Genomic DNA, 24934 nt, shown 5'->3' with positions numbered 1-24934 from the left:
CAGATATCAGTGTCACGTGATCCTTTAGAAATAATTCTAATATGATATTTCTTATTATCAATGCTGAAAACTGTGGATGGAAACTTTTTCAGTATTTGTTGATCAGTAGGAAGTTTAAAAGAACAGTAAAAAAATCGCTTTGAATGCATTCGTACAGAATAATTATTAAAATATATAAATGTGACCCTGGACCAGGGTAAGGGTCAGGTTTTCAAAACTGAGAGTTATACATCATTTAAAATCTGAATAAATGGGTGGGATCCATTGACGTATGGTTTGTTGTGACGGGACAATGTTTGGCTGAGATATAACTATTTGAAAATCTGGAGTCTGAGGTAATGTAACTAGCAACTTGTTCTCATTATTACAATAAATACAATAACAATAGAGTTGCTAATATATACTTGTTTGCGAATCTTCCATCAAATCATATCCCAGTATTGTTTACTTTTGTGCGTTTTTACATTGGATTCATTGTAATGTTTCAGATTGTTTTGCTATTGTTTTTAATTTGCATTATTCTCATTGAACAGTCATACTGACATTTGTTGAATGTTTTTATCATAATGAAATTATATGCATATTATATGCATTTTTTATACGTATTAATCCATTAATTCACATGTATATATATATCTTTTTTTATAAATATCTTTCCGTTCAATTTTTCTTGAGGTTCTGCACTGAAAAAATAACTTGTAAAATTTACTTAATAAAATCCTCGTAACAATTTGCACTAACACCGTTTAAGTAAAATTTACTGCTATAATTTTAAATAAAACACATTTACCAGAATCAAGTAAAATCTATGTATTACTATGACATAAAATAGGTTAAAATATTAAGTAAATATTACTTAATATTTTTAATGTAGGAACTATATTTATTCTAAGCATTTAGATAAAGTCTATATATTCTTTTTAATATAAACCCACAGCTGTCCTTAAAATATTAAGTAGATTTTATTTACTGATATAAGGTAAGTTTTATTTAATATTTCAATTAATTTATTAAATATATCTAATTAAATATTTCAAAAAAATATAGTAATTTTGTCTTCATTTAAATAAACCCACACACGGCTTAGACAATTAACATTTGTTTTGTTCAACATTAAACAATGACTCACACAAATGTCTGGTTTTAAAGTTACATAAAACAAAACCTCAGTTTTTTGCATGACAACCATTTCCCTAGGGATTGGAGTTCTGAAAACAACTAAATTTGTCAAGATCAGAAAGTGTTTTAACCCCAAGAGGAATACAAAAACATGGGATGAGTCTTAAACAATCATGGATATAATCCATGGATGCAACATTTTTTTACTATTTCAATAAAAGTAACAATCCTCTCGAATAGTGCAGTTTCAACATTCAACACAGCACTCTGGACATGTGCTCTAAACATTACAACATTATATGCATAAAATATAAAACAATGCATAAAATGCATAAAAACATTTGGTGAACAGTTAAAGATGTGCTTTTATGAATTCAGTTAAACTTAAAATTGTCTAAAACAATCCAGTTTCAACAATTAAACATGGCACTTTAGACTAGTGCTCTAAACACGTCAAAGAAAAAAAAACAAAAAACAGATGCCTTAGTCGGCACAAAGCTGAAAACAGTTCTAATATGCAAGTGTCTTCCCTCCACTTTTCACAATGGTGAAATTAAATTCAAAAGCAAAACTGTTAATTATCTACACAAGTGATCCGAAAAACATTTTGTCTGTCCAAACGGTCCAATACAACCTGGAAGATTTAAAATTTAGTTGGGGAGTATACTGGCATCCAAAAATGTGCAGTACTTGCAATAGCAAGTGCATTTAAGAAAGCAACTTCGACTTTAAAGCTTGTACTTTTGGAGACAGCTTAATTCCATCCAATTCTAGAAAAAGTTTCTGAAACACCTCGAAAGTGTAACGCAGTGCTCTGGGGTATGCGAGGTTGAGGGCATAAATGAGTCCCATAAGCAGTGCACAAGCTTTCGCAGTATTTTGACATCCTGGCAAGATCTCCTTTCCTTCAAGTATAATGGATACATATACTGGATCCTTTCCATCAGCTCCATGGACAACCAGAATCTTGAGGGTGTGTAGCGTTGTGTCGCTGTGGTTGTCCTCCTGCACAATTTAGACAAAATAAATTACTTGGATTTTACTGAAAAATTTAAACTGAAGTAATACAGTATAGTTTACGCTAAACTGAGTCAAGCCTATTTTACAGCGAGCCAGGTTTAGTAAAATATTAGTTGAACATGACATAAGAGCCACTACAGCCAAATAATGTTACCCTTAGCCATAAATGTACTACTTGACTGTGGTGCGCTGAGGCCAGTTGGAGCTAAACTCTGCATAACAGTGGCCCTCCAGAACAGAATTTGGACACCCCAGCTTTAAGGTTATCCTTTACATCAGGGGTGGGGAACCCTGGTCCTGGAGGGTCAGTGTCCTGCAGAGGTTAGCCCCAACAAACATGCTTTGAAGTTTCTAGTAGACCTTGATTACCTGGATCAGGTGTATTTGATTAAGGTTGGATCTAACCTCAGCGGGACACAGACCCCCCAGAAGCATAGGTTCCCCACCCCTGGTGTATGTTATGGTAATACAATTTTAACATGACATTGAACAAAAAACACTTTACCTGGCAATCTTCAAACAGTTCCTCTTCCTTCTCGCCAAGGTACAGTATGAGGCTCCGGATAACAGCTTCACGCCTCATCTCAATGTTTTGGTTCTGTGAACAGATTATTATTTTCAATACATAACCAATATCCACAGAAAACAAACTACCAAGTGATAGTACAATGGTATACGAGCAGTGATTTGAGCGAAGACCACAAGAGAAAAGTCTGGAAAGATGGAGTCTGTCTGGTGGTTTGTTACCATTCTTTGCTGTTTAAACTGCTAAATATATCTACACTACATTATATTACACATTATGTAGCAATTAAGAAATGTCTGGATATTTCAGATCACTAGGTTTAAATCTAAGACTTAAAGTGTTTTCAGCAAACAGATAGAAGTAACATTTATGCTGCAATAATTTAACAGACTGTAATGGAAACCGCAAAATGAAATATCCCATGTACTCTGTTAAAAGTCGCTAAAGGTGACTGGTGCTAACATTAATAGTTGCCTTTAACTGTTTCGCTTTCTTACCTTTAGGTTTACCCCAGGTTTCTGATAGGCTGATCAAGTCTGGATAAGACCCAATAATTGACCTCTACAATAACAGACCTCATCTGTGCTGTGTAAAGTACTATATAAATAAAAGTGATTAAAACGGACTATTGAGTGAGGATTGATACTGTATGTGTGTTGTGTGTGTGTGTGTGTGTGTATAGTGTGTGAGAGACAGACCACATTGCTGAAAAAAGTGAACAAGCAAAATTTTAAATAAACACACCTGACTCAGTATGTCCATGTACGGCCTCAGCTTGGTGCCCACGACACCTCCCTTGAGCTTCATTAGGGTAATCATTTTTGGTGTGTATGTGTCAAGCCTGTTCATGAAGCTCTGTTCCAGGGAAATTGCAGTTAATCTCCTAAATTCTTCTTTTATCTGAAATGACAAGAGATCAATATTAAAATAATACTTTTAAATTATTGTTTCTGGCCAAACAAGTGGGCTTAATAAAGGGAATACTTTTACATACCTCAGCTTCACAAAATAAGGCAGGCCATCTCTCCTTGAAGTCTTCAGCAGCTGGACTACCACTGACAACCTCAAGCCTTCGATAGGAGAAAGTTTTTGCCATTTTTTCTTTAATCACTTTATGGTTGTTCTTTTTTTACCTCGTCGTCGAGAAGCTCCTGCCTCTCCATTTCAAGGCTATCAACATTTTCTCCATTTGGATGTGGGGGTAGGAAGTTTACTTCCGCTCTCTTCGGTCTTTTGCAGTTCTTTGCAGGAGTTTGCTCACCAGGTAATTTCCTTTTTAAGGAGTTAATGTCAAGCTCGGGACAAGGTACTTCACGCTTTCTCAACTTAGAACGATAATTGGCCATCTTATACTTAAGACGCTGCTGCCACCCATACATTCCTGAACATGAGGTACCAGGCTCCCTCAGACAAGGATGCTTCTTCAACAGAGCTTCTACAACCACCTCAATTTGAAGCCCAGTAGGATAGGCAGTGTAGCGGAATATTTCTTCTGCAAGCTTCTCAAGCACACCAGAGGTAATACTTGGATTATTAAGAAGTGTTCCATCACTTCTAAAAACCTCATTTGCTTTCTGAAGGAGAATTTCGACATTATACGAAAAGCCGGGTATCACAAAATTAGTTGGCCAAGCTTCTGATCGATACTCTGGAGGCTGTTGCAAAATAATGGTGTCCGATGAACTAGCTGAGGAACTGTCATCCTGGAAAGACTGACTGAGTGACACTGAAGGTGATGAATCAGCAGCTTCATTGACAGGAGTCAATGTGAGAATAACAGAAGGTTCTATTTTAACTAGTTTGATTGTGTCTTTGTCCTTTAACAGGTCTGTTGATGTAAGAGTGAAGAACTGATGATCAAAATCTTTGTCCATATACATGACAGTGAAATCTCCCTGGAGTTGAAAACAATCCAGTGTAGCTGCCAAAAGTTCATCTACAGTTCCAGGGAATCCATGTGGAAGGGTTAATTTATGAACTGTAGTCTCATCAATGATGACACGTAGTTGAGTGCAGTCAGACATTATCAGAGACTTAGCTGCAAGAAAAATAAAGAAAAAGACCTGATTAAATAAGACAAGATCAAATACAATTTCGGCTCAAAACTATTACGTTAATTGCTAATTTTACATTTTTAAAATATATTTTTCAAATCTGAAGCCAAAATTCTCAAACCAATTTTATGCCTCTTACTGCATATTATATTATTTGGCAAGTTATTACCCATCACATTTTTAATGTTGTGCGGTCTTCAAATACACAAATGTTTTGACAACTGACAAGGTGTCACACAAGAAAGCACAAGCCCTTCTGAAATTACCTAGTTTGATCAGCAGATGTAGTGTTTCAGAGAAACCATCCGTTCACCTTTTACTGCATAAGCAGACAGTGGGTATGTGTCATTAAGTTGCGACTGCTCAATTACCTTGACTATGCCTGTGGACTCTAACTTGAAACATCGAAAATGCTCACAGTACCATGCACTTTGCAGTTTCACAACAAACACTAAATGGTCCTGAACAACAACAATTTGTAGTATTTCGGCAAAGTCAGGTAACCCACTGGTAGACCCATATACCAACATCATGCCTACAGCATAGCTGGTGCCTTGAAATTCTGCAGTTTTAGTCAAATTAACAACAGCCTCCTTGGGAAATCTCTGAGCTAGAAAATCTTGCACACTCTCATTTACAACCTCAACTGGAAGTCTTGTCATCTTCGACACAGTGACAGCTGATTTCTTGACATTTGAACTGTGCAGATGATATGCGATCATCGACTGGTGTTTTTTTGCCATAGACATTAAAATGTTACGGAAACTGCTGGTTTGTCTCACTATCTTCTTGAAGAAATGGTGTTTGGCCTCAAACCTCATTGTCCATAAAGACACTAGTGGGCCAAATGCTTTGATGAGCTGTGGATAATGTTCCACAAAATGGTGTTTCGGAATCAATTTCTCATGTTGAAAAACACACTTAAATCTCCGTCTATGCTCTGCAATCAGGCTGTCCAGGTAACCAATGCTTTCCTCATTGAAGGTAGGTGACATTACCAACTCAACAACATCTTTGAGTGTCATCAGTAACTGCCATGCCTGTTCCTCTTCTGGTACTTTGTCCCCAATCATAAGTGGAAGCAGCCTCAGCAAGCACCAATTCTCGTGGGCATTACCTCCAATGGTTTTACGGGAAACAAATGTTTGTGGTACTCCTTGGGGACAATTAGTCTTGTCTTTCCACTTGTAAGGGAAGTTTTTGATGATTCTGTTGAGCTCTTCTAGAGAGAAATATTTCTTCTTTATCAAGAGAGCAAAACACAATGCCAGTTCTCCTGGTACAATACCTTCAAGTAAATCATGGAGTACATCAGGTGGATAACCAGTTGTCACATGAAAATGACTTAAACTTTGAGTAAGTACACAGTGTGTTTTAACTCCATGGCTGTGGGTGTTACTAGCCAATGCCACTTCAACATCCAACTGATATTGCAGTTTTGTTCTGCTAGGGAACGCTCCTGTTCTTACTTCAAGTTCTTGAAACTGCGATCGTTCTCCAACACAAAATCTGCAAGCATGTGACCCACTGAAACTTTCAACAAAACCTCCAAGTGAGTGAGCACCAAGATTATCAGCAATCACAGAAAATACTGTGCCTTTTACAACTTTTCCCAAATGAGGCACAAAAATTCCATCTTCTTCAAGGCTTTTCAAATCCTTTAACAATGGCTCCAGCACTGCAGAATAGCCAAATTTTTTAACATCATCAGCCTTGGCCAAAACAGCTAAGTAAATGAATGATAATGCAGATCTCAATACAGAAGGAATATCAGCCAACACCCAGTAGACCCCAGTTATCTTATGTTTTTTGCGCGAGGTTCCTAAAGGATTGCAAATTTCAAAATCATCACAGTACAGTAAAAGTGAAAGTCTTAACTCCTCTTCGGACAGAAATTTACTCTCCTTGAAGTTGGAACCATCACGAAAACTTGCATACTGACATGGTCTGTGGTGTCTTGAACTCTTGAACAGCTTATCCTGAACGTCCACATTCTTTAGAATTTCTGACAAGGACCGCAAAATTGGTACATACTGGAACGTCCGTCCCTCTTTTTCTTCAAGTATATACTCCAGTGGCTCAACAATGGAGAAATTTTTCTGTAGGTACTTATTCCGCTGGAATGCTGTGCCAAGAGGACCTTTCTCATTTAAGGCTGCACTAAGGGGATTTAACTGGCTAATGTTATTTACCAATTCAGTGATTACCAATTCTTCAAGATTGCAGTTATGTTTTTTTAACGTATTGTGGACAATGTTTTTGATTACTGGTTCAGATGCTGTACAAGTAATAAACCGAAGCTCATCTACAATTTCATCAATGCATTTACTAGGCACATTAAAAATGCAGCCTAATTTAAGCAATAAGGAAGCAAGTTGATCAACGATGACTTCACACAAATCTTCACTCTCTTTTACAAGAGTTTCTTCAGAAGCAACAATTTCACTTTCTTCTACAAAACTATCTTCAGTTGGCTGATCTGAATACGTCTGGAATACAGTATTCTTAAAATCTTCAAGGCAGTGAGGAGTGTGCTTCCTGCTTCTATGTGAAGCAAAAGTTGAATATATATTGCTACTGTAGTCACAGTCTTTAAAAACACAATGAACAGTTTCGTTCTTTTTCAGATGAACTCCAATGTGTTCAAAAAATTGCCTCTCTGTATGACAATTAAATGAATTGCACACAAGGCATGAAAAGGAAACAGTTTGACTTAACTGTTGTGGTTGTGCATGGTCTCTAGACAAATGTGCTCTAAGAGCCCCCCATCCTTTAAATGAACAAGGACAATTTAAGTGCAAGCAAGGCACTGACCAGCCCTGACCAGTATGCGGATGTTTCAATCTGTAATGCTTTAAAAGCTCTAAACGTTTTGATGTCTCAAATTTGCAATACTTGCATGGCCAAGACATAAGAAGTGTATTGTTTATCCTTGATGACACACCAGGGTTGAATACCATGCATCTGGGAGATTTCCGAAGTGCAGTCAACCTGCAAATGAACAAACACAATTAGTTATAGTAAAACAACAGAGTTAGTAAAAATACATTATATTAAAGATAGAAAAAAAATGTGAGAACTAATTATTAAACAGAAGCTGAAATACAAGCAGGAGTTTTATTCTGATATGATGCTTGTTAACAATCATAACGTCTAGGGTAACAATTAAATACATTCATTTAAACACATAAGTCAATGTCAGAGCTTTTCAGACACTTTCTGGACTGAGAAAAAAAACTGATCTACCTATTGCAATATTTGATGATAGAGTACAAAAAATCTCCAGTTACGTAGATTCTAAACTTTACATGGCTTATTATGAGTAAAATTATGCTGCTAAATTTCTTAGTATTTGTTCTACACAGTACTATTAATATCTGTAATGATATCACCAATATTTTTAACATTGTTTAACCAAATCTTTTGTCCTTTTTATTCTCAGTTTAGTAATATATCTCAGAAGAAACGTTTGTGCAATCCACAAAGATTAACGTAAACTGTAGAAGGTATAAACATTTATAAGGTATAATTTTTTTCGTATCAAACGATTTATGTTATGTAATGCTTTGAAAGTCGTGGTACGTGTAACCTGATCGCACTTAAATAAGGAGGGTGGCAAATTTACGCAGGTCTGAACCTTTCCTAATGGAAATTTCGAATCAGAGTTTTAAACAAATTCACTAGCACACATTTCTTTGGTTTTAATCTGACTTCTGTATGAGTGTGCTTCATGGACTGCAGTGGAAAACGCGGGCCTACTAGAGTAATACAACAAAGTCAATCGGACTTTTAAAATTGTCATGGACCTATACATTGTCATAAATTACTACAAAAAGGCAATAACTTACCTTACACACTAACTTTGCATCCTCGTGTGACAATCCCAACCGCACGTGTGGCAATCGCATTCGCAACCGTCCGTCTCCGTTCAAAAACGCGGGCATGTGAGTCACACGGAACCGCGGATCTTCTCCTTCTTTCCGGTTAGTGACGCGGATGTGAAGGTGCTAAGATTTTAGATTAAAATTACTCAGTATTTTTAGCTTTATGTGCAATGACTTTAAAACAGTTAAATTATATGAGAAAATATCTAATAAAATTTACTGTTCCCACTCAGTTCATTCTATACATGAATTAATTGTGTATTTATTTAAAATTTTACTTAGAAATTCTAATTCTCAATGAATTGTAATATTGTAATGTAAAAATTATGACAGTAAATCAAGTATATTTTACTATACCTCAAAGTTTGTTTCGACGTTATTTACTTGATAATAATGGCTGGTGAATCCCGCTGTAAAAAAGCATTTGCTGTTTGTGACTTTCTCTAAAAACGCAGGTAACTGAGCTCCTCAGAGGGGGCAGCGTCTCTGACCCTCGTCCCATCTCCTTACTCCAGTATGTCAGGCATCCGGCGCGGTCAGCAGCGAAACTCTATCTGCTCTGTGCCGCAGGAGTTTGGCCTTGGGTGCAACTTTGCCATTAACTAAAACAAATGCGGCCGTATTTTTAGCTTCAGTAATTGGCCTGTCTCAGCATCCAGCTCTTGGAAGAAGAACAGATACACCCCAAACCCCACTGAAACATGAACTCAGGTTAAGACTGTTAAGAGGCGCTGATGGCCCCGGGACGGAGGTGTGATTTTTCCATTTCGACCAATTGAGAAATTCTACATCGGACGGCAACTTAGATCCTATACTGTGCAATTCTGCTCGAATTTCAGCACGTCCTTAATCAAGTTACTCACGGTATATGCAAGAAGTAAGGTAAAGCCACAGCTTATATATGTATAATTGATAGATTTATAATTATAATCGTTTATATCACTTATAATGGTGTCCCCAAAAGCCATTGAAAATAGTGTTTAATATAGATGTCCCACTATTTCCTGATGGTTTTGGAAGTATGAATTCGTTTGTCAAAATATTATGCGCATTTTTACAAGATGCACTATAAATCTGTCCCCAGAATGCATCTGTGATGTCTCGCTCAAAGTCCCCTCATATATTTTTGAAAATGTCTATTTTGAGCGGTAGCATAAACGCGCTGCTTTCGTGCATGTCTCTTTAAATGCAAATGAGCAATGTTTTCTATGTTGGTAGATGCACCAGTGACCAGATTATCGCACTGAACGCAGAAAGAGTCAGATTTTCACGATATGTCACCTTTAATGTTTCAGACCAGCATCTTAGTCTGTGTGCGATTAAAGGCCCTCTCATCCCCAGCAGGCGTTAGGCTTTGACAAAAGCTGTCATTTCTCTGTGAGGTGGGAGTGTGCCAGCAGACAGCTGCAGGGCTCAAGCCTTTACCAGCAGCCCTGCCGCCCGTACGCCCGACCATTAGTGCAAGCCCCCGGCCGCTGGAGGGACGGCCAGAGCTCTGCGGAGCCCGTGTCCCATCAACACAGCCATTGTTCCCTCAGACCCAACCACGGCCGATGATCACGGAGATCAATGGAATAACGCAGGAGGTGTAACACGATATTCGTTTAACGCATTTATCCAACATGCTGCAAAGACTTGGCCCGTACCGTGCATCATGTTAGGTCATGAAAAATGTGCCGGCTTCAAAAGCCCAATATCACGTGACAGAAGACAGGTGACACTAAACTAGAAGACAAGAAACCAACAACAAATATGTTAAAGGTTTAAACGAACAGACTAATAAATGAAAAGTAAATAAATAAATAAATGATTGCTTGAAAAATAACAAAAATGCTAAATATATATAAATAGAAAAAACCTCTTCTGATGATAAACGATAATTTACTAAAATAAAATAACTCTAACCCCAAGTAAAAAAGTACATAATAAAAAATAAGTTAAGCAAACAAACAATTAAAAATGTATTTTTTTGTAAAACAAAAACAATCAAATGTATGGCTGGTTATAAAAAATGTTGAATTATTCATTAAATAATAATAATAAATAATAAAAGCCTTTCTTTGTGAAGTTGTTGTCAGATATACCAACATGGGTGACAAAAAACGTATTTATATTGTACATTATTGTCAGCAAATTGTATGGCTGGCTTTAAAAGATTTTGATTAAACCAGACATGGGGTAAAAAAATAAAAATAATAATAATAATAATAAAAGAAGAAGGGCTTATTTAAAATATCTCGCTTGTTGCATGTGCTACTAGAATATCCATTTTTAATTGTCCTGGCATGAGCAAATGAAGAAGATGTCATATTGTACTGCACAACGTAAACAGAATATAATAGAGACATACATAGACACTAAGGTGCCCAGTCACTGCAGCTGAGTAACTGTTACATAAAGATATGTCTATAAAAAGATTTGCTTTAATATCCCAAATTACAGTGATTTGATTTTGCTAAGATTTGATTTGCTCGCCACAAGCATGGAGTTTTGCTGTTCAGTAGCACAGTGGTAGCAGGCAGCTCATAGTTTGTCCCACAGCGAGATGGATGGAGGAAGTGGGCTTGGACCGCCACGTACAGGAACCCGATATCCAGGCCACCACGGGTTACTGTGAATACTGTACCGCACTTCTCTTCAGCAGGTTTCCAGGACACGCGTCTCCCGGCGTCCCTCACACACTACCTGCAGCTCACGGAACAACTAAATATAACCCCGCATGTGAAAACATATTAGAGCTATATTTATGTATAGACTGCGGAGCTGATTTGGCATGTGAATAAAACTGGCATAGGATAAAATGTACGGATAAATCTTTTAGACACGTGAAGTATGTTTTGATCTTGTCTTTGAGTTAAAATGTTTTGTTTTATTCGGGGCATATGGCTTGTTTGTTTTGTTGAAGGACCGTGAGGGAATTTTAAAAATCATACTGTGTTTTGTTTTGTGGGTTTTTTTTTTGAAGGACCTTGAAAATTGTTTTAAAATCATACTGTGTTTGTTTGTTTTTTTTTGTTTTTTGTTTTGTGTTGTTTTGTTGAAGGACCCTGAGGAATTGTTTTAAAACCATTCTGTGTTTTGTTTTTGTTTTTTTGAAGGACCTTGAGAAATTGTTTTGTTTTGTGTTTTTTGTTTTGTTTAAGGACCCTGAATCATTCTGTGTTTTGTTTTGTTTTTGTTTTTTTGAAGGACCTTGAAAATTGTTTTAAAATCATACTGTGTTTTTTTGTTTGTTTTGTGTTGTTTTGTTTTGTTGAAGGACCCTGAGGAATTGTTTTAAAATCCTTCTGTGTTTTGTTTTGTTTGGGTTTTTTTTTTTTTGAAGGACCTTGAGAAATTGTTTTAAAATCATGCTGTGTTTTGTTTTGTCTGTTTAGGACCCACAGGGTAATAGTATGTATGATAAAATGTAATAACACTCACATATGTACATTATTACAGTAATGAAAACCAATAATAATTAAAAATATGTAAATAGTATCATGAATCACTCAGATAACCTTTTTAGTTAACCTCTCTATCTCACTTACACTACTCTAGAGCTTAGCTTTTCTTTAGAAAGATTCAGATTGGAGTTTTTACACAAACACTGTGGATGCTTTAGTGGTGTATTGTAGTCAGCCACACGTTTCTGGAGTCACACACCTTGCTTGAACCACACACACACACACACACACACACAAACACACACACACACATTTTTGTAGGTGCAAGAGCATTTAGCCCAAGTGCTAGACTAACACATTTGCCTGTTCCCTTTCAACACCTTCACAACGTGACTCTTCCTGTGAGCTTGAAACACGAGTGCGACCGAAAAAAAGCCTGTGAGTCACATCAAAATGAAACGTTGTCAATAACTCGCCCTCATGCCATTCCAAACATATTAAAAAATGTTGTTATTGGTCAGTAATGATGACTAGGTAACTGTAGGAGTGTTCTACATTTTTGAAATATCCATTTAATTGGTTGAGTAAAGCTTGATGTAGAATATGAGCATGCGTATAGAAATCCGTCCAGTCATCGTAAGCGTGCATTATGATCCATGAGTGTCATAACTTACTGTAAGAGTGGGTTGATGCGTGACTGTCGCCAATGGGGCATCAAGACCTGCTTTCCCATACTGCCACCTAGAGGACAGTGATCATAGTACATCTTGCATGAATAGATGTGAAGCATGTTTTGATCTTGTTATCAAATGAAGTGTGCTTTGATTTGATTTGGTGTTTTGTGTGACATCTGGGGAATTTATATAAATCGATTTCGTATTATTGCATATCTTTTAACAAACGCAAGGTTATTCCATAAACGAAAATCATCAGTATTAGTCAGAATAATGCACATATTACAGTGAAACAATGGGATGCGAATGTAAAAATGTCTTCTTTTTTATTTTCATTTTAAATACAATACAATGTCAAATCTCTCATTTTTGTAGCATTTGTTTTAACCCTCGAAAGCAAAAGAAAAAAATCTAGGTATCTTTGATTTCACATCAAAAATGTCTTTTATCAACCCACGCTAAACTCTAATATAGTGAATGAAATCGCGTGCCTGAAGGTGTTTTAAAATCAGTATATGCTTAATTCAGTCTGAGGAGTTATTCTGTTGTGGCCCTCTAAGGTTTTGTCCGTCCGTGTGTTTTGATGGTGGGTTGATGAGATAGTATTACAGGCCGTAATCCCTCTCTGTAAGCCTTTGGGTCAGCGCAGGGGCTCGAACCCCCCAAGAGCACCACACTGCCAACAGCTGAACCAGCAGGGGCCAACCTGACTGCTTCCCCTGAAAATGAGCACTTCACACACACACACACACACACACACGGACACTAATGTACACACCCACATGCACTGTCTCCCACACACACACACACACAAGAATATGGCGGCACATAGGAGCACACAGATAACGTGTGTGGTCTCGGGCCTAATGTTTTGTCATGGTGATAAATAATGATAATTACAAAGACCCTCGAAACATGGCTGTAGAACACACACAGGGTAAAAAATTGCGCACAAATACACACTGTGTGATTAAAACACTACTGGGAGGAGTTGATAGGAACTGTAAGCAGTTGCTGTCCTGTTTTGTCTAGTCCAGCCATAACTGCTCATGTTAAACAGTACACTACATTTTTCTTTTCTTTACATGTAAACTATACCAAGATGGTTCCTTGCCACCGTCGTCTCATGCTTGTTTAGCTGGGGACACTTCATTTCAAGCTATACTGTCGACTTGAAGATGTTAGCATGTTATCATTATAATAGTACACTGTTAGTGCTGCCTGATGTAAACTGCTGTATGACAGCAGGATGACAGTTACTTATGTATGTCATATATCCATAAAACTACAAATGTACACACTACTGTATGTACAGATTGAAAGAGACTGTCATCCTTTGATTTTATATGCTATATACAGGAGATTCAGGAGATGCACCCACTATTTCAGAGAACTGGTTTATAGCTTTCACTCTTTTTTAGTGAAAGTCAAGAGTCGCATGCCCAAAAACATCTAATAGAACTGTGTAGAAACGAGGACAAGAACGTTTATGACAAGAAGATCAATTATTTTGCATTTACCGACGACTATTGCACACAGACATTACGAGCAATGGTCAAAACAACGAGAAACTGCTTGTATGATGATGTGGAGGCTGAACAAGCAGTCCTGAAAATGTCATTTCTGATCTGAGAAATGCACCGAAGCGACTGAGAAAAGCTGTCAACTGAAAATTGAGTTTAATTTTGTGATTTTAAATAATTTAGAGATGGATAGGTAGTTTTTGAAATGCATGCATGAGTTGCTTTTACTACTACTACTACATACTATTATTTTATACAAATGTTTCAATATATTGTTATGCCTGTGTCTTGTTCAGGCTTATGTCAAGTAGTCAGTGCAGAAGAAACAATGTGAAGGATCGGTGGCGCCTTGAATCCAGAAGCACGTGTAATAAAGCTAACAGCAGTATTACAGACTCGACCTATGACCGGCGCTGATGCTCCACCGTCCTCTCCCTGACTGACACACACACACACACACACACACACACACACACACCGGAAAACACCCGCCGTTCATCATGGAGCGAAAAGTGGCGAGGAATTTCGGCATAAGGTGGGTTTCTGCTACTGTATAAGGTAATCTATGCTAATAGTTTTGTTTGCGTTATTGGTTATCAACAGTCAGGTTATTTCGCTCTCTCTGCTCAGGAACGGTTATACAAAATACCCCTAAAGTAACATTCGCCCGGCTTTCGACACGAAAAGGTTTCCCGTATCCATAGAAACCGTCGCTATTCGATCGGCTAAGTTTGTTTTGCAGTGAAAATGTGTCCACACCTAGCGTCGTGTGCCAGTTTTTGCTCTGTGGTGTTTTTAGACGTTTCTGCCGCTGCATTTAACGCGTTAGTAGCTTAACAACGTCGACTTAATGACATATTTATACTTTTTTCCTTTGCTTTATTAAAGTGTCATTTACCGGTGGAAAGGTACGCTGCGTGACGTCACGCTACATACGCGTCCTGATTGGCTGAGCGGGTGACAGGTGTAATGAAATGGTTGTACCATAGGTATTGATTACTTTTTATCCGCTAAACGTTAAAGGTAAAACTTTGCTGCGGTTACATGTTTGATATTTGTTTTTTTTTTTTAATCCTGGTACCTATTTAGGTGCTTACCCTTATTTTAGGACACTGTGTGAGCCCTGTGTGTGTAACTGTAGAGTTGCACCATCTGTTGTGTGCTGCATGGAGTTACACAATGGACCGTTTTTCACAGCATTAGCTGAAGTGGCAGAGATGTGTGGTCGGGCGGAAATGATTGTGCCATTTATTATTCAGCCTGTTTTTTTATTGCCCGGAGATGGGGGTGGGAAAGCTGTGCCACTTTGTAAACGATAAAGGTTTGCGTTTGATTTTAGCTCTAACCCCTGCATTGTGCTGTCATGACCTTTCTGTTCACTTGTCTCTTTTAAATCACTTTAAAATAGGATATGAAGCTGATTTCTGCTTTCAGCATCCGTATGCATTTATTTATGGTGTTAAAGTCCAAAGGTGGACTGTCGTTTTGGCTTATTAAAATGTTTATGACGCTTTAAATGGCCTTTGAGCTGACAGTCACTGTTTTATTACATGTAGCCTGACGCTGGAGTTGATATGGAGCTATTCGGAAATGCTGTTTTTATTTCCCCACATTGTTACCTAATGTTTAGTTTATTATGAATATTTGTTATTTTTTAATAAGTAAAATGTTTACATCATAGGTAATTATTGTTGAATTCAAATACAAAAATAAAAGCGTTACTTTAATAAAAACAAACTTTTGCTTGCATTTGCATTTTGCTTGTTTAATGTATTTGAACAATTAAACGCTGTTCTTGTTATTTAGTTGTAAAGTATGTTAATCCGTTCAACCATTTCTTTCATTTATAAAGGGCATTTTATTTACTTTGTTTGTTTGTTTGTAGGCCTTTTTTGTTTGTTTGTTTCGTTCATCCATCTGTTCTCTATTACATTTATTTATTTGTTGATTTTTGTTTGTTTGTTTGTTTGAAAGCCATTTTATTTGTTTGCGTTGTTCGTTCATTCATTTTCGTTTGTTCATGTTATTTATCTTTTCGCGATTTACTTTATTATTGGATTTTCCGGCCTTCGTATTAATTAGTTTGTTTTTGTTTTATTCATTTTTTTGTTTTCAAGCCATTTTATTTGTTCGTTTGTTTGGTTTTGTGTGTTCATTCGGTCCATTAAATGTATCTGTTTGTTTTCGAGTCATTTTAAGTTTGCTTCGTTCATCCATTCATTTTAATTTGAATTAAATTTGATTCATTTATTTATCTTGTTCATTTGTTTATCCAGCCATTTATTTATTCGTCTCTTTGTTTGTTTCAGTTTATTCAATTTGTTAGTTTATTCGTTTTTGCGTGTTCATTTCTTTATCCAAGCATTGTTTATTCGGTTCATTCATCATGCAGACGTTTGTTTGATCGTTCAGTTTTGTTGATCCGTTTATTATTATTATAGTCAGAAAGCTTGGTTTTCAGTTTAGCATGCTAACCTCCCATTACATGAACTTCATTAACATTCTTATGATAATAATACACGGACGCTTTTTTGTAAGGTGACACTGCTAGCATGATAAACGTCTTTATCTGAGCTCAGGGACATTAACGGGTCCAGCGGAGCAGATCTGAACTAATGATACTCACAACACAAGAAAAGATCCGCCTGACCTATTCAGCTAAAAACAACAGCCAATCTGAGTCTCACAGACACACAATGGTTCCTCCGTCTCAGCCTCTCCTCCTCACTCCACCTTCTCTTGACCTTCTGTCTCAGTCTCTCGCTCAGTGAGAGAGACATGTGTTACATCATTGACTGGCCAAAACGCTTCCTCAAAACATTTCTACAGCAGATAAGCCGTCATCAGGTAAACGGTGGGCATGCGACTGGTTTTCTGATCGTTACCGGTGCTCTGATCAGAGGTTTTGTGTTTTGTGTTGTTCAGGTGGAGCTGCTGATTGATAATGAAGCAGAGAAGGACTATCTGTACGATGTTCTCCGCATGTACCACCAGTAAGTACACGTTTGTTTCGTTCGTGCGCTCGTTTTAGTTCAATTCAGTCAATATTATTTATTTATTCCTTTGTTTGTTTCGTCACTTTGTTTTCAAGCCATTTTATTGATCTTTTTGTTTTTGTTTTGTTTGTTTATTTGTTTCCAAGCCGTTTTATTTGTTCGCTTTGTTTAATCTGTCTGTTTTTGTGTGTTCATCCGGCCATCAAATGTATTTGCTTGTTTGTTTTCAAGCCGTTTTATTAGTTTGCATTGTTCGTCCATTCATTTTTGTTTGTTCATTCATTCCATATTTTCCAAAAATATTTAACAAACAACAATAATAATAGTTTTTTATTGTTAATATTGTTGTTATCTATCTATCTATCTATCTATCTATCTATCTATCTATCTATCTATCTATCTATCTATCTATCTATCTATCTGCATAGGCCAAAACAAAAAGCTTAATGGTTTTCAAATCATCATAGCAATTTAAACACATACCTACAAACCAGTAGAACAGGAAAACATCCAGGAAATAACTAAACTATAACTTTTATAGTTATTGCACACTTCTTCATTAAAAGGAATATTTTTGTGCAATATATGAATAGAATATAAACGTAGTTCAAACCTCTCAGTAGCGGTAGTGTTTACTGGGGTTTTAGAGGCTGATGAATAATGTAATTTTCCATCAGTGGTCCTGGTAATCTGTTGATCGATTGAAAACGGCATGGCACATTCAAAAGTATTCAGTGTCGAACAGGAAATGCTGAATGCGTTCCCTCCGCTCTTTATTTGTGATCTTGTGTGTAAATCTACACGTCATTGCTCCGCTGCACTGGAACAGGAGGCTTAATCCGATGGAAAAGTAACTTGGATCAGATCATTTCCACTGTCCTCGCTGCATTCAAGGGCAGCCATTCTCTCACGTCCCTTTGTCCCTGATATCTGAGTCAGGAGTGAAATATCAATGATTCATAGAGCAACTGCCTCCAAATTCATAAGCTGACTTTATGTGGGTATAAAGTGTCATTTTCCACAACAAGTAACGTCTGAGTATTTTTTTGAAATAATTAATATAAGGTCTTACAAAATCACAGCAAAAATTGTACACATGTGTACAATAATTTCAAAAGCCATTGATGCCATTTATTTTAGAATGTGTGTGTGTGTGTGTGTGTGGAATTGACAAATATAAGATGAATATAACATCAGATCAGTTTTGATTACAAAAGGAAAAGCCAGTTTTTTTCTTGAAGCATATAAAATCCTAAGAAATTATTTATTTATTTAAATGTATTTTTTCATTCCTTTGTTTGTTAATCCAGCTATTTATTTGTTAATTATTTTATTTTATTTTATTTAGTTTTACCTGTTTGATAACAGCCATTGTTTCTTCAATTCAGCTTGGTGATGCAGACACTTCCCCATTAAACCTAACCTTATTCTATGAACTATTGCTGTACGTTTAATATTCATGGAATATAAAAAACAGTGATTGAATCACAGAGATTCAGTATCAAGCATGTCGAATCAGTGTAGTCTAAGAAAAGTTCTTTTAATCCACAAACTGTTTTAATGTAGCCCCCTGCTTGCATGTGCTCAATCAGTTCCTGTTTAAAACACTGTCTTCTGCCTTTATAGATCCATGGACATTCCTGTCCTGGTCGGCGACCTGAAGCTGGTGATAAATGAGCCCAAACGCCTTCCTCTGTTCGATGCCATCAGACCCCTGATTCCTCTGAAGCACCAGGTGCAGTACGACCAGCTCACTCCAAAGAGATCCAGGTGAGAGAAGAACCCAGGAGCACAGACGGCAATGAGGCGATTATAAGGGCTTAATGGGTTTTGATGCTTCTGAGAAGTATGGAAATGTTTCCGTGCATGAATAGCAGAGCAATGAGAAGAGGAGGTAGCATGACAACACAGCGCTCATCTCCAAAGAGAGTCATTGTTTTCTCTCATGCTCAGTCAGACGTGGCAAAGAAACAGCGTTGTGAGCACAGAAAGACGGCGCTGTTCACCCGTGTCTAATGAAAGAGCTAACAGGGCCACAACGAACTGGATTCTGTTCTGAGGAAAAAGAATTAAATATATTGTATTACATATATATATATATACATACATCTGGGTCATTATAGTCAACGAAGTAATGAAATAATTATTTTGTCGTGGGCAGGAAGTTGAAGGAAGTCCGTCTGGATCGCACACATCCTGAGGGTCTGGGTTTGAGCGTTCGAGGTGGGCTGGAGTTCGACTGCGGCCTCTTCATATCACAGATAGTCAAAGATGGACAGGCAGGAAATGTCGGCCTACAGGTAAACAAAAATCTACTCATGTGTGTACTGTTTCAGCAAATAATGTTGCATGCATCACATTCGCTGTTGATGAAAGCGTCGTCACAAAGTACACACTACCTTGTTTAATATTAAATATGTGACAGTAGATTAGTGTTATTTGCAAGAGCTGCTCAAAAACAATGACCAGTGCGTTTTCTCTCCTCTAGGGGGCTCTGGAAGCCTTCTTAAATTCTTCCTGTCATCTGATTTCAAACCTTTACTGTGATCTTCACGATTAATGTTTGTCCTGCAGATAAAGTCGAAGAATTCAAATGCAGCCCTTGCGCAAAATGTGGCTATTCTGGCTATAATTAAACTGTTACCGGTAGTAATAAAAAGGCAAAATTACATATTTTACTAATTTTATGCGCTGTTTTCTTCAGGTTGGTGATGAGATTGTGCGTATCAATGGCTACTCCATCTCCTCCTGCATTCACGAGGAGGTCATCAATCTCATTAAAACCAAGAAGATTGTGTCTCTCAAAGTCCGCCGTAAGATTTTACAGTTTCATCTTGTCATTTGCAGAGCTGAAGTTATTAATTGCAGCAGAAAATGATTTAGAGTTCCTAATTCGACATATTTTGTTGATCCTGAAACATTTTAATCCAAGAAATATAGTCTTGACCGTATCACTACACCTAAACTTAACCTTAGCCATGAGTACTCTCTAAATCAGATTTAATAATAGATGAATGACACTGATGTACAGGCACCAAACACTGACTGTAAGCCTAAACTTCACCTAAAACTATAAACTGGTTTATCAAATCTGATTGGTTAATCAACAGTGCTGCACAAAATCAGGTTCTCTCATTGGGCTTTGATCAATTGATTTAGCTCTTAGTTGCAGTGATTTATTCACAGTTGAGCAGTTCATTAGAAAACTGTGTCTACCTTCAGAGAACTAATTATTGGGTTTCCTGTTAGCGAAATATATAAATTTATTTATTGTTTACTTCTGTTTTTTAATTATTCCTGTTGTGACACTCTCTTCACAGACGTGGGAATGATTCCTGTCAAGAGGTAATTTAGTTTTATGGGTATTGATATGATTTTATTAATGCTCTCTCTTTCGATGATGATATTTGATAAATGATACATCTGCCCCAATCAGCTCCTCTGAAGACCCTCTGAAGTGGCAGTTTGTGGATCAGTTTGTGTCTGAATCAGGGGTAAAAGAGTTTCCTTTTTTGTTTAGGCCAGTCTATTAAAATTTGATTTAGTCTATAAAAGTAATTTTGTTTTTATTGTTATGTCTCAGGAGAAAAAGACCAGCGTGGCTGGTTTGGCTTCAGTTGGAGGGAAAGAAATCAAGGAAAAGAAAGTTTTTCTTAGTTTGGTGGGAACTAAAGGCATGGGAATCAGGTAAGAGAGAGATTAGTTGTGCACTACAGCACACGGGTTAACTCCATTGAAAATATGAAAAATGTTGTTTTCACAAACGCTACTTTGGTTCGTTTAAGAATGCTTTCCTTAACATGTCTTTTATAGCATATCTAGTGGACCGACACAGAAACCAGGCATCTATGTGAGCAATGTGAAGCCAGGTTCAGTCTCATCTGAAGTGGGCTTACAGGTCATTTCATTTAATTCCCAGAATGAACTGCATTAACAGACCATTACTGTTTGATTTGTAGTGTAGTAACACACTTAAATGCGTGTGTTTGTGGGGTTGTAGGTTGGCGACCAGATTGTGGAGGTCAATGGGGTGGATTTCACCAACCTGAGCCATCAAGAAGTGAGCAGGATCTTGCTGGAAATGTCAGACAGTTAATTGTAAACCTTTCTGCATAGTTAACTGGTAACTGTGGGATAATGTGTGTGTTTTCAGGCAGTGCGGGTGTTAAAGAGCAGCAGGAGTCTAACCATCACTGTCCTCACTGGAGCTGTAAGTTCACTTCAAGAACATCTTAAAAACCCACCACAATGCTTTTATCTCTCCTTGAGGGGCTGTATGGAAAAGAAAGCCATTTGCTTAATATGAATCTGTTTTAACTGACAGCTGTAGATGAGGGCAATGCATTACGGAGATGTTGTTTGTATTGTATTGGAAACATCTTTGTTATTTTTGTTGGTGTGTTTGCCTTTAGAAATGGTAATAATGTAGGAGTCTCACAAATTAAGCTCGTTTTGCTTCAAGTATGTGATCTGTAGAGGATATAATTGATCGTGCTGGTGCGTTTGTGCACGTATTTCCATGAAAGTATTGATTTGTCTACTGTATGTTTCAGGAAGCGAGCTTTTATGACGGATGAGGAGCGGCTGGCAGTTGAAGCTCGCCGTGAGCTTGAAAGACAAGAGCTAATGCATCAGAAGAGGGTGGCATTAGAGACCAATAAAATCGTCAAAGAACAACAGGAGAAAGAACGCCAGTCAGTGGTTAAAAAAGCCCTGAAAAACATACACAAGCTGTTAAACCTACTCTACAATGATGCATGTTTTCTTAAAATATACCTTTTATTATATTGTATTATATATTATAAGTATTGGTTACTGTTCTCATGTGGGTGAAATTAAAATAAATATTCACCTTATAATAGTTTTCATTACCAATCAAATATATCTTTACATTTCATAATGTTCCTATGTTCCTCTATTTCGTAATTGATTGTAATCGTTGATAACAGGGTGACAAATATTTTGCAGGAGGAAGATGGAGATATCACAGAAGACTGCGGAGGAAGAAGAACGCTATCGCAGAGAGATGGAGAGGTAACGTATAATGCTGCCAAGCAAGAACATCTTCAAAGTAAATAGATCTCAGAAGGCAGAGTGGAGCGAATTGATGTTGATGAAAGCAGAGCTGTGAGAAATGGAAGGACAGATAGGTCTAGTTTCTCAGTCTATTGGTTTTTGTCCAGTGGAAACGTGTTAAAATTTGTATAATAAGGATGACACTGAGAAAATTGAATTCAACAATTTTAATTTATTGTTAAATGCAAAAGAGAACATTTTTAAAGATGTTTCTTATGTTCATCAAAGCTGTGTTTATTTGATAAAAAAGTGCAGGAAAAATTTTATATTGTGAAATGTGATTTAATGTGATTTATTTTAATATACATTAAAATCTTATTTATTCCTGTGATGCAAAGCTGAATTTTCAGCATCATTACTCCAATCTCACACGATCCTTCAGAAATCATTGTGTGACACTGGAGTAATGACTGATGGAAATTCAGCTCTGCATCACAGAAATAAATTATATTTTAAAGTATATTAAAAGTTTATTAAATTAAAAACCCATTATTTTAAATCGTAAAAATATTTCACAATATTACTTTTTTTTCTGTATTTTTGACCAAATAAATACAGCCTTGATGAACATAAGAAACATTTTTAAAAATATTACAAATCGTTTGACTCAGAAATTGTTTAGCAGGCATGTCAGGATAGATGTCCTTTAAATTTATGTGTTGTGTGTCTCAGAATCGAAGCGGCGGAAAAAAAGCACCACAAAGAGTGGGAAGAAGATTGGGCTTCCAAAGAGAAATCCAAATCACGTTCCCCCTCCCTTCCCCCCACCTCCACCACCTGCACGTAATGCACCTTCACCCAAACCCAAAACCTCCAGTAAGTTGACAATACCTACAAAACTACTCCAGTGCATGAACTTTGAGCACCTCTGTAGAACTACATTATCCTCTTAAGTAACAAACAACACATTACCCTTTCCCAAAAGGTACCCATAATGCACGTTGCATTAATGTTACTCCTTTCTCCTCTGCATGAACAGATGGGCATTTATATTGGGAATGCATCATCTCTTTGTGTGATCTTTCTCTCTGTTTGATCTTTTGCCTTCTTGTTGTGCCTTGTATATCAATTCCTGGTTCCATCAGCTGCAGAGTCAGATGAAGAAGAGATGGGAGAAGTAAGTAAAGAATTCAGATGAAGACTCCCTTTGACAAACGTACCTTTTTTCGAGACACTTCCATTGCATGTAGACTACTTCTTTCTTGTTTTGTTTGGTTGGATCTTTTGGTAGCTTTTAGATGGATGAATCTGCAGAATACTCCACATCATGGTTACGTTTTTGCATGGGACTTAATGTATCATTCTTGCTCTCTTAGCGTTCGGTTGGTTCTACCGTTATGAAGGAAAGTTGCCTACACTCAAAAAGGTACACTGTGTGTGCAAGCATATTGTGCTGGTTTGGTTTGCTAGAGCTATCGAATATATTATTCATCTTGGAGATACGGATTGCATGTAAGTTGGATTGACTTTGAATATTTAGAAAGGAAAAGAGACTAAAAAGAAGAAGAAGATGTCCAAGACTGACACTCTCCCAGCTGAGAAAAAGAACAAGAAAGAGATGGAGTTTGAGCTGAAACTTGCAAAGGAGAAGGAAGAGATACTTGAGCGGGAGAAGCAGATGAAAATCAGCAGACTTCTACAAGAGGTATCAGACTTTTTTCAGTGGGGTTACAGTAGGGTTTTTACTCAGGTTGTGCTCTTTGTTAGTTGTGTGTAATTGATTCAGTCTCCTTGCAACTTGACCTTTTTTTGGCTGTATGTTCCCTTTCCAGTGGCAGTCCAACAAGTTCTCATTGATATATCAACAATTTTATGTTTGGGTGTGGCTTTGCTAATTCAACCAGGTGTCAGAAACTGAGAGGGAAGATCTGGAAGAGTCTGAGAAAGTGCAGCATTGGGTGGAGAGGCTCTGTCAAACCAGATTAGAGCAAATCTCCTCTGTTGAAAACGATTCCCCAGAGGTAAAATCGATCCAGTTCCAATCCAAAATCCTGACGTGTGTTGGTATTCCAGTCTACAGTTTAAGTTCTAAGCGATTAAAATGTACCTTCAGATGTCTCCAACCCGTTCCCCTACGTCAACTGGTCCCACCAATCGGAGGTTTCCTGGAGGCTTGACCTTGGCCACTACTGACCTTGATGACATCAACTTAGATGATGTAGACCAGAGTCTTAGGCAACCTTTGAAAAGACTCGCCCCAACCCCACCTACATCAAACCAACCTCCTCCTCCCTTACCTCTCCCTCCACCCTCACCACGTCTTTACCACACATCCAGCCATCGCCCTCCATCTCCAAGAGCACAGCTCCCAATGCAACCCAGTCCCAGACCAGGCCCTCAACGCCCACCTTCTCCACCGGCCACAAGGGTACCCCCCTCCACAATAGGTCGTAGCCGACAACCTCCTGCTCCCCCGCTATTCTCTTCCAGGGGTCTGTCCTCATCTCAGCCACCTCCCCGCCACCACCTCCTCCCCCTCCACCACCACCGCCTCCCCTCCACCACCTCCACCCCTGCACATGGAGGACAAGTACCACGTCACGGTCACCCAGCTATCCCGCTCCTCAAGCTTATCCGAACAGGGAAGCAGGTTTGGGGACAATGGTTACCGCCAGAGAGGAGGCTTCCACTCCGCCATTCCCAGTGATCTTTCACGCCCGCCCAGCCCAAAACTGA

The 24934-nt window shown here is 37.7% G+C and overlaps 3 protein-coding genes across 3 annotated transcripts; 1 reads left to right on the top strand and 2 right to left on the bottom strand.

The window, feature by feature from the left end:
• Positions 1 to 1032: 1032 nt before the first annotated feature.
• Positions 1033 to 3790, bottom strand: LOC122330447. The gene is made up of 4 exons (XM_043227466.1): positions 3660 to 3790; positions 3410 to 3565; positions 2645 to 2737; positions 1033 to 2124 (listed from the first exon to the last, which is right to left on the bottom strand). The coding sequence occupies exons 1-4, from the start codon at positions 3759 to 3761 to the stop codon at positions 1828 to 1830; spliced, it is 648 nt and encodes a 215-aa protein (XP_043083401.1). The 5' UTR covers positions 3762 to 3790; the 3' UTR covers positions 1033 to 1827.
• On the bottom strand, positions 3778 to 8965 carry LOC122331303. The gene is made up of 3 exons (XM_043228868.1): positions 8568 to 8965; positions 7664 to 7710; positions 3778 to 4703 (listed from the first exon to the last, which is right to left on the bottom strand). The coding sequence occupies exons 2-3, from the start codon at positions 7677 to 7679 to the stop codon at positions 3778 to 3780; spliced, it is 942 nt and encodes a 313-aa protein (XP_043084803.1). The 5' UTR covers positions 7680 to 7710; positions 8568 to 8965.
• Positions 8966 to 10691: 1726 nt separating this feature from the next.
• LOC122331302 (harmonin-like) lies at positions 10692 to 24934 on the top strand. The gene is given in 22 exon segments (XM_043228867.1): positions 10692 to 10695; positions 11981 to 11990; positions 14700 to 14721; positions 17112 to 17179; positions 18809 to 18952; positions 19344 to 19482; positions 19887 to 19995; positions 20503 to 20527; positions 20619 to 20676; positions 20766 to 20869; positions 20996 to 21080; positions 21183 to 21242; positions 21336 to 21392; positions 21740 to 21876; positions 22151 to 22216; positions 22931 to 23006; positions 23008 to 23074; positions 23575 to 23624; positions 23739 to 23903; positions 24103 to 24219; positions 24312 to 24669; positions 24672 to 24934. Coding segments are annotated over 22 exon segments (2184 nt in total).

This window comes from Puntigrus tetrazona, chromosome 25, assembly GCF_018831695.1.
Source record: "Puntigrus tetrazona isolate hp1 chromosome 25, ASM1883169v1, whole genome shotgun sequence".
NCBI lineage: Eukaryota > Metazoa > Chordata > Actinopteri > Cypriniformes > Cyprinidae > Puntigrus > Puntigrus tetrazona.
Note: the sequence above shows the minus strand (reverse complement) of the source record. Positions and strands in the feature narration are given on the sequence as shown.

What these genes read in the sequence shown, in the direction of transcription:
- LOC122330447 (XM_043227466.1), bottom strand. Translation starts at nt 3,761, where the DNA reads ATGGCAAAAACTTTCTCCTATCGAAGGCTTGAGGTTGTCAGTGGTAGT. An exon ending in CCTTATTTTGTGAAGCTGAG is followed by an intron (nt 3,566 to 3,659) that starts GTATGTAAAAGT and finishes TTGTCATTTCAG; the next exon opens with ATAAAAGAAGAATTTAGGAG. An exon ending in ACATGGACATACTGAGTCAG is followed by an intron (nt 2,738 to 3,409) that starts GTGTGTTTATTT and finishes ATCTGTTCACAG; the next exon opens with AACCAAAACATTGAGATGAG.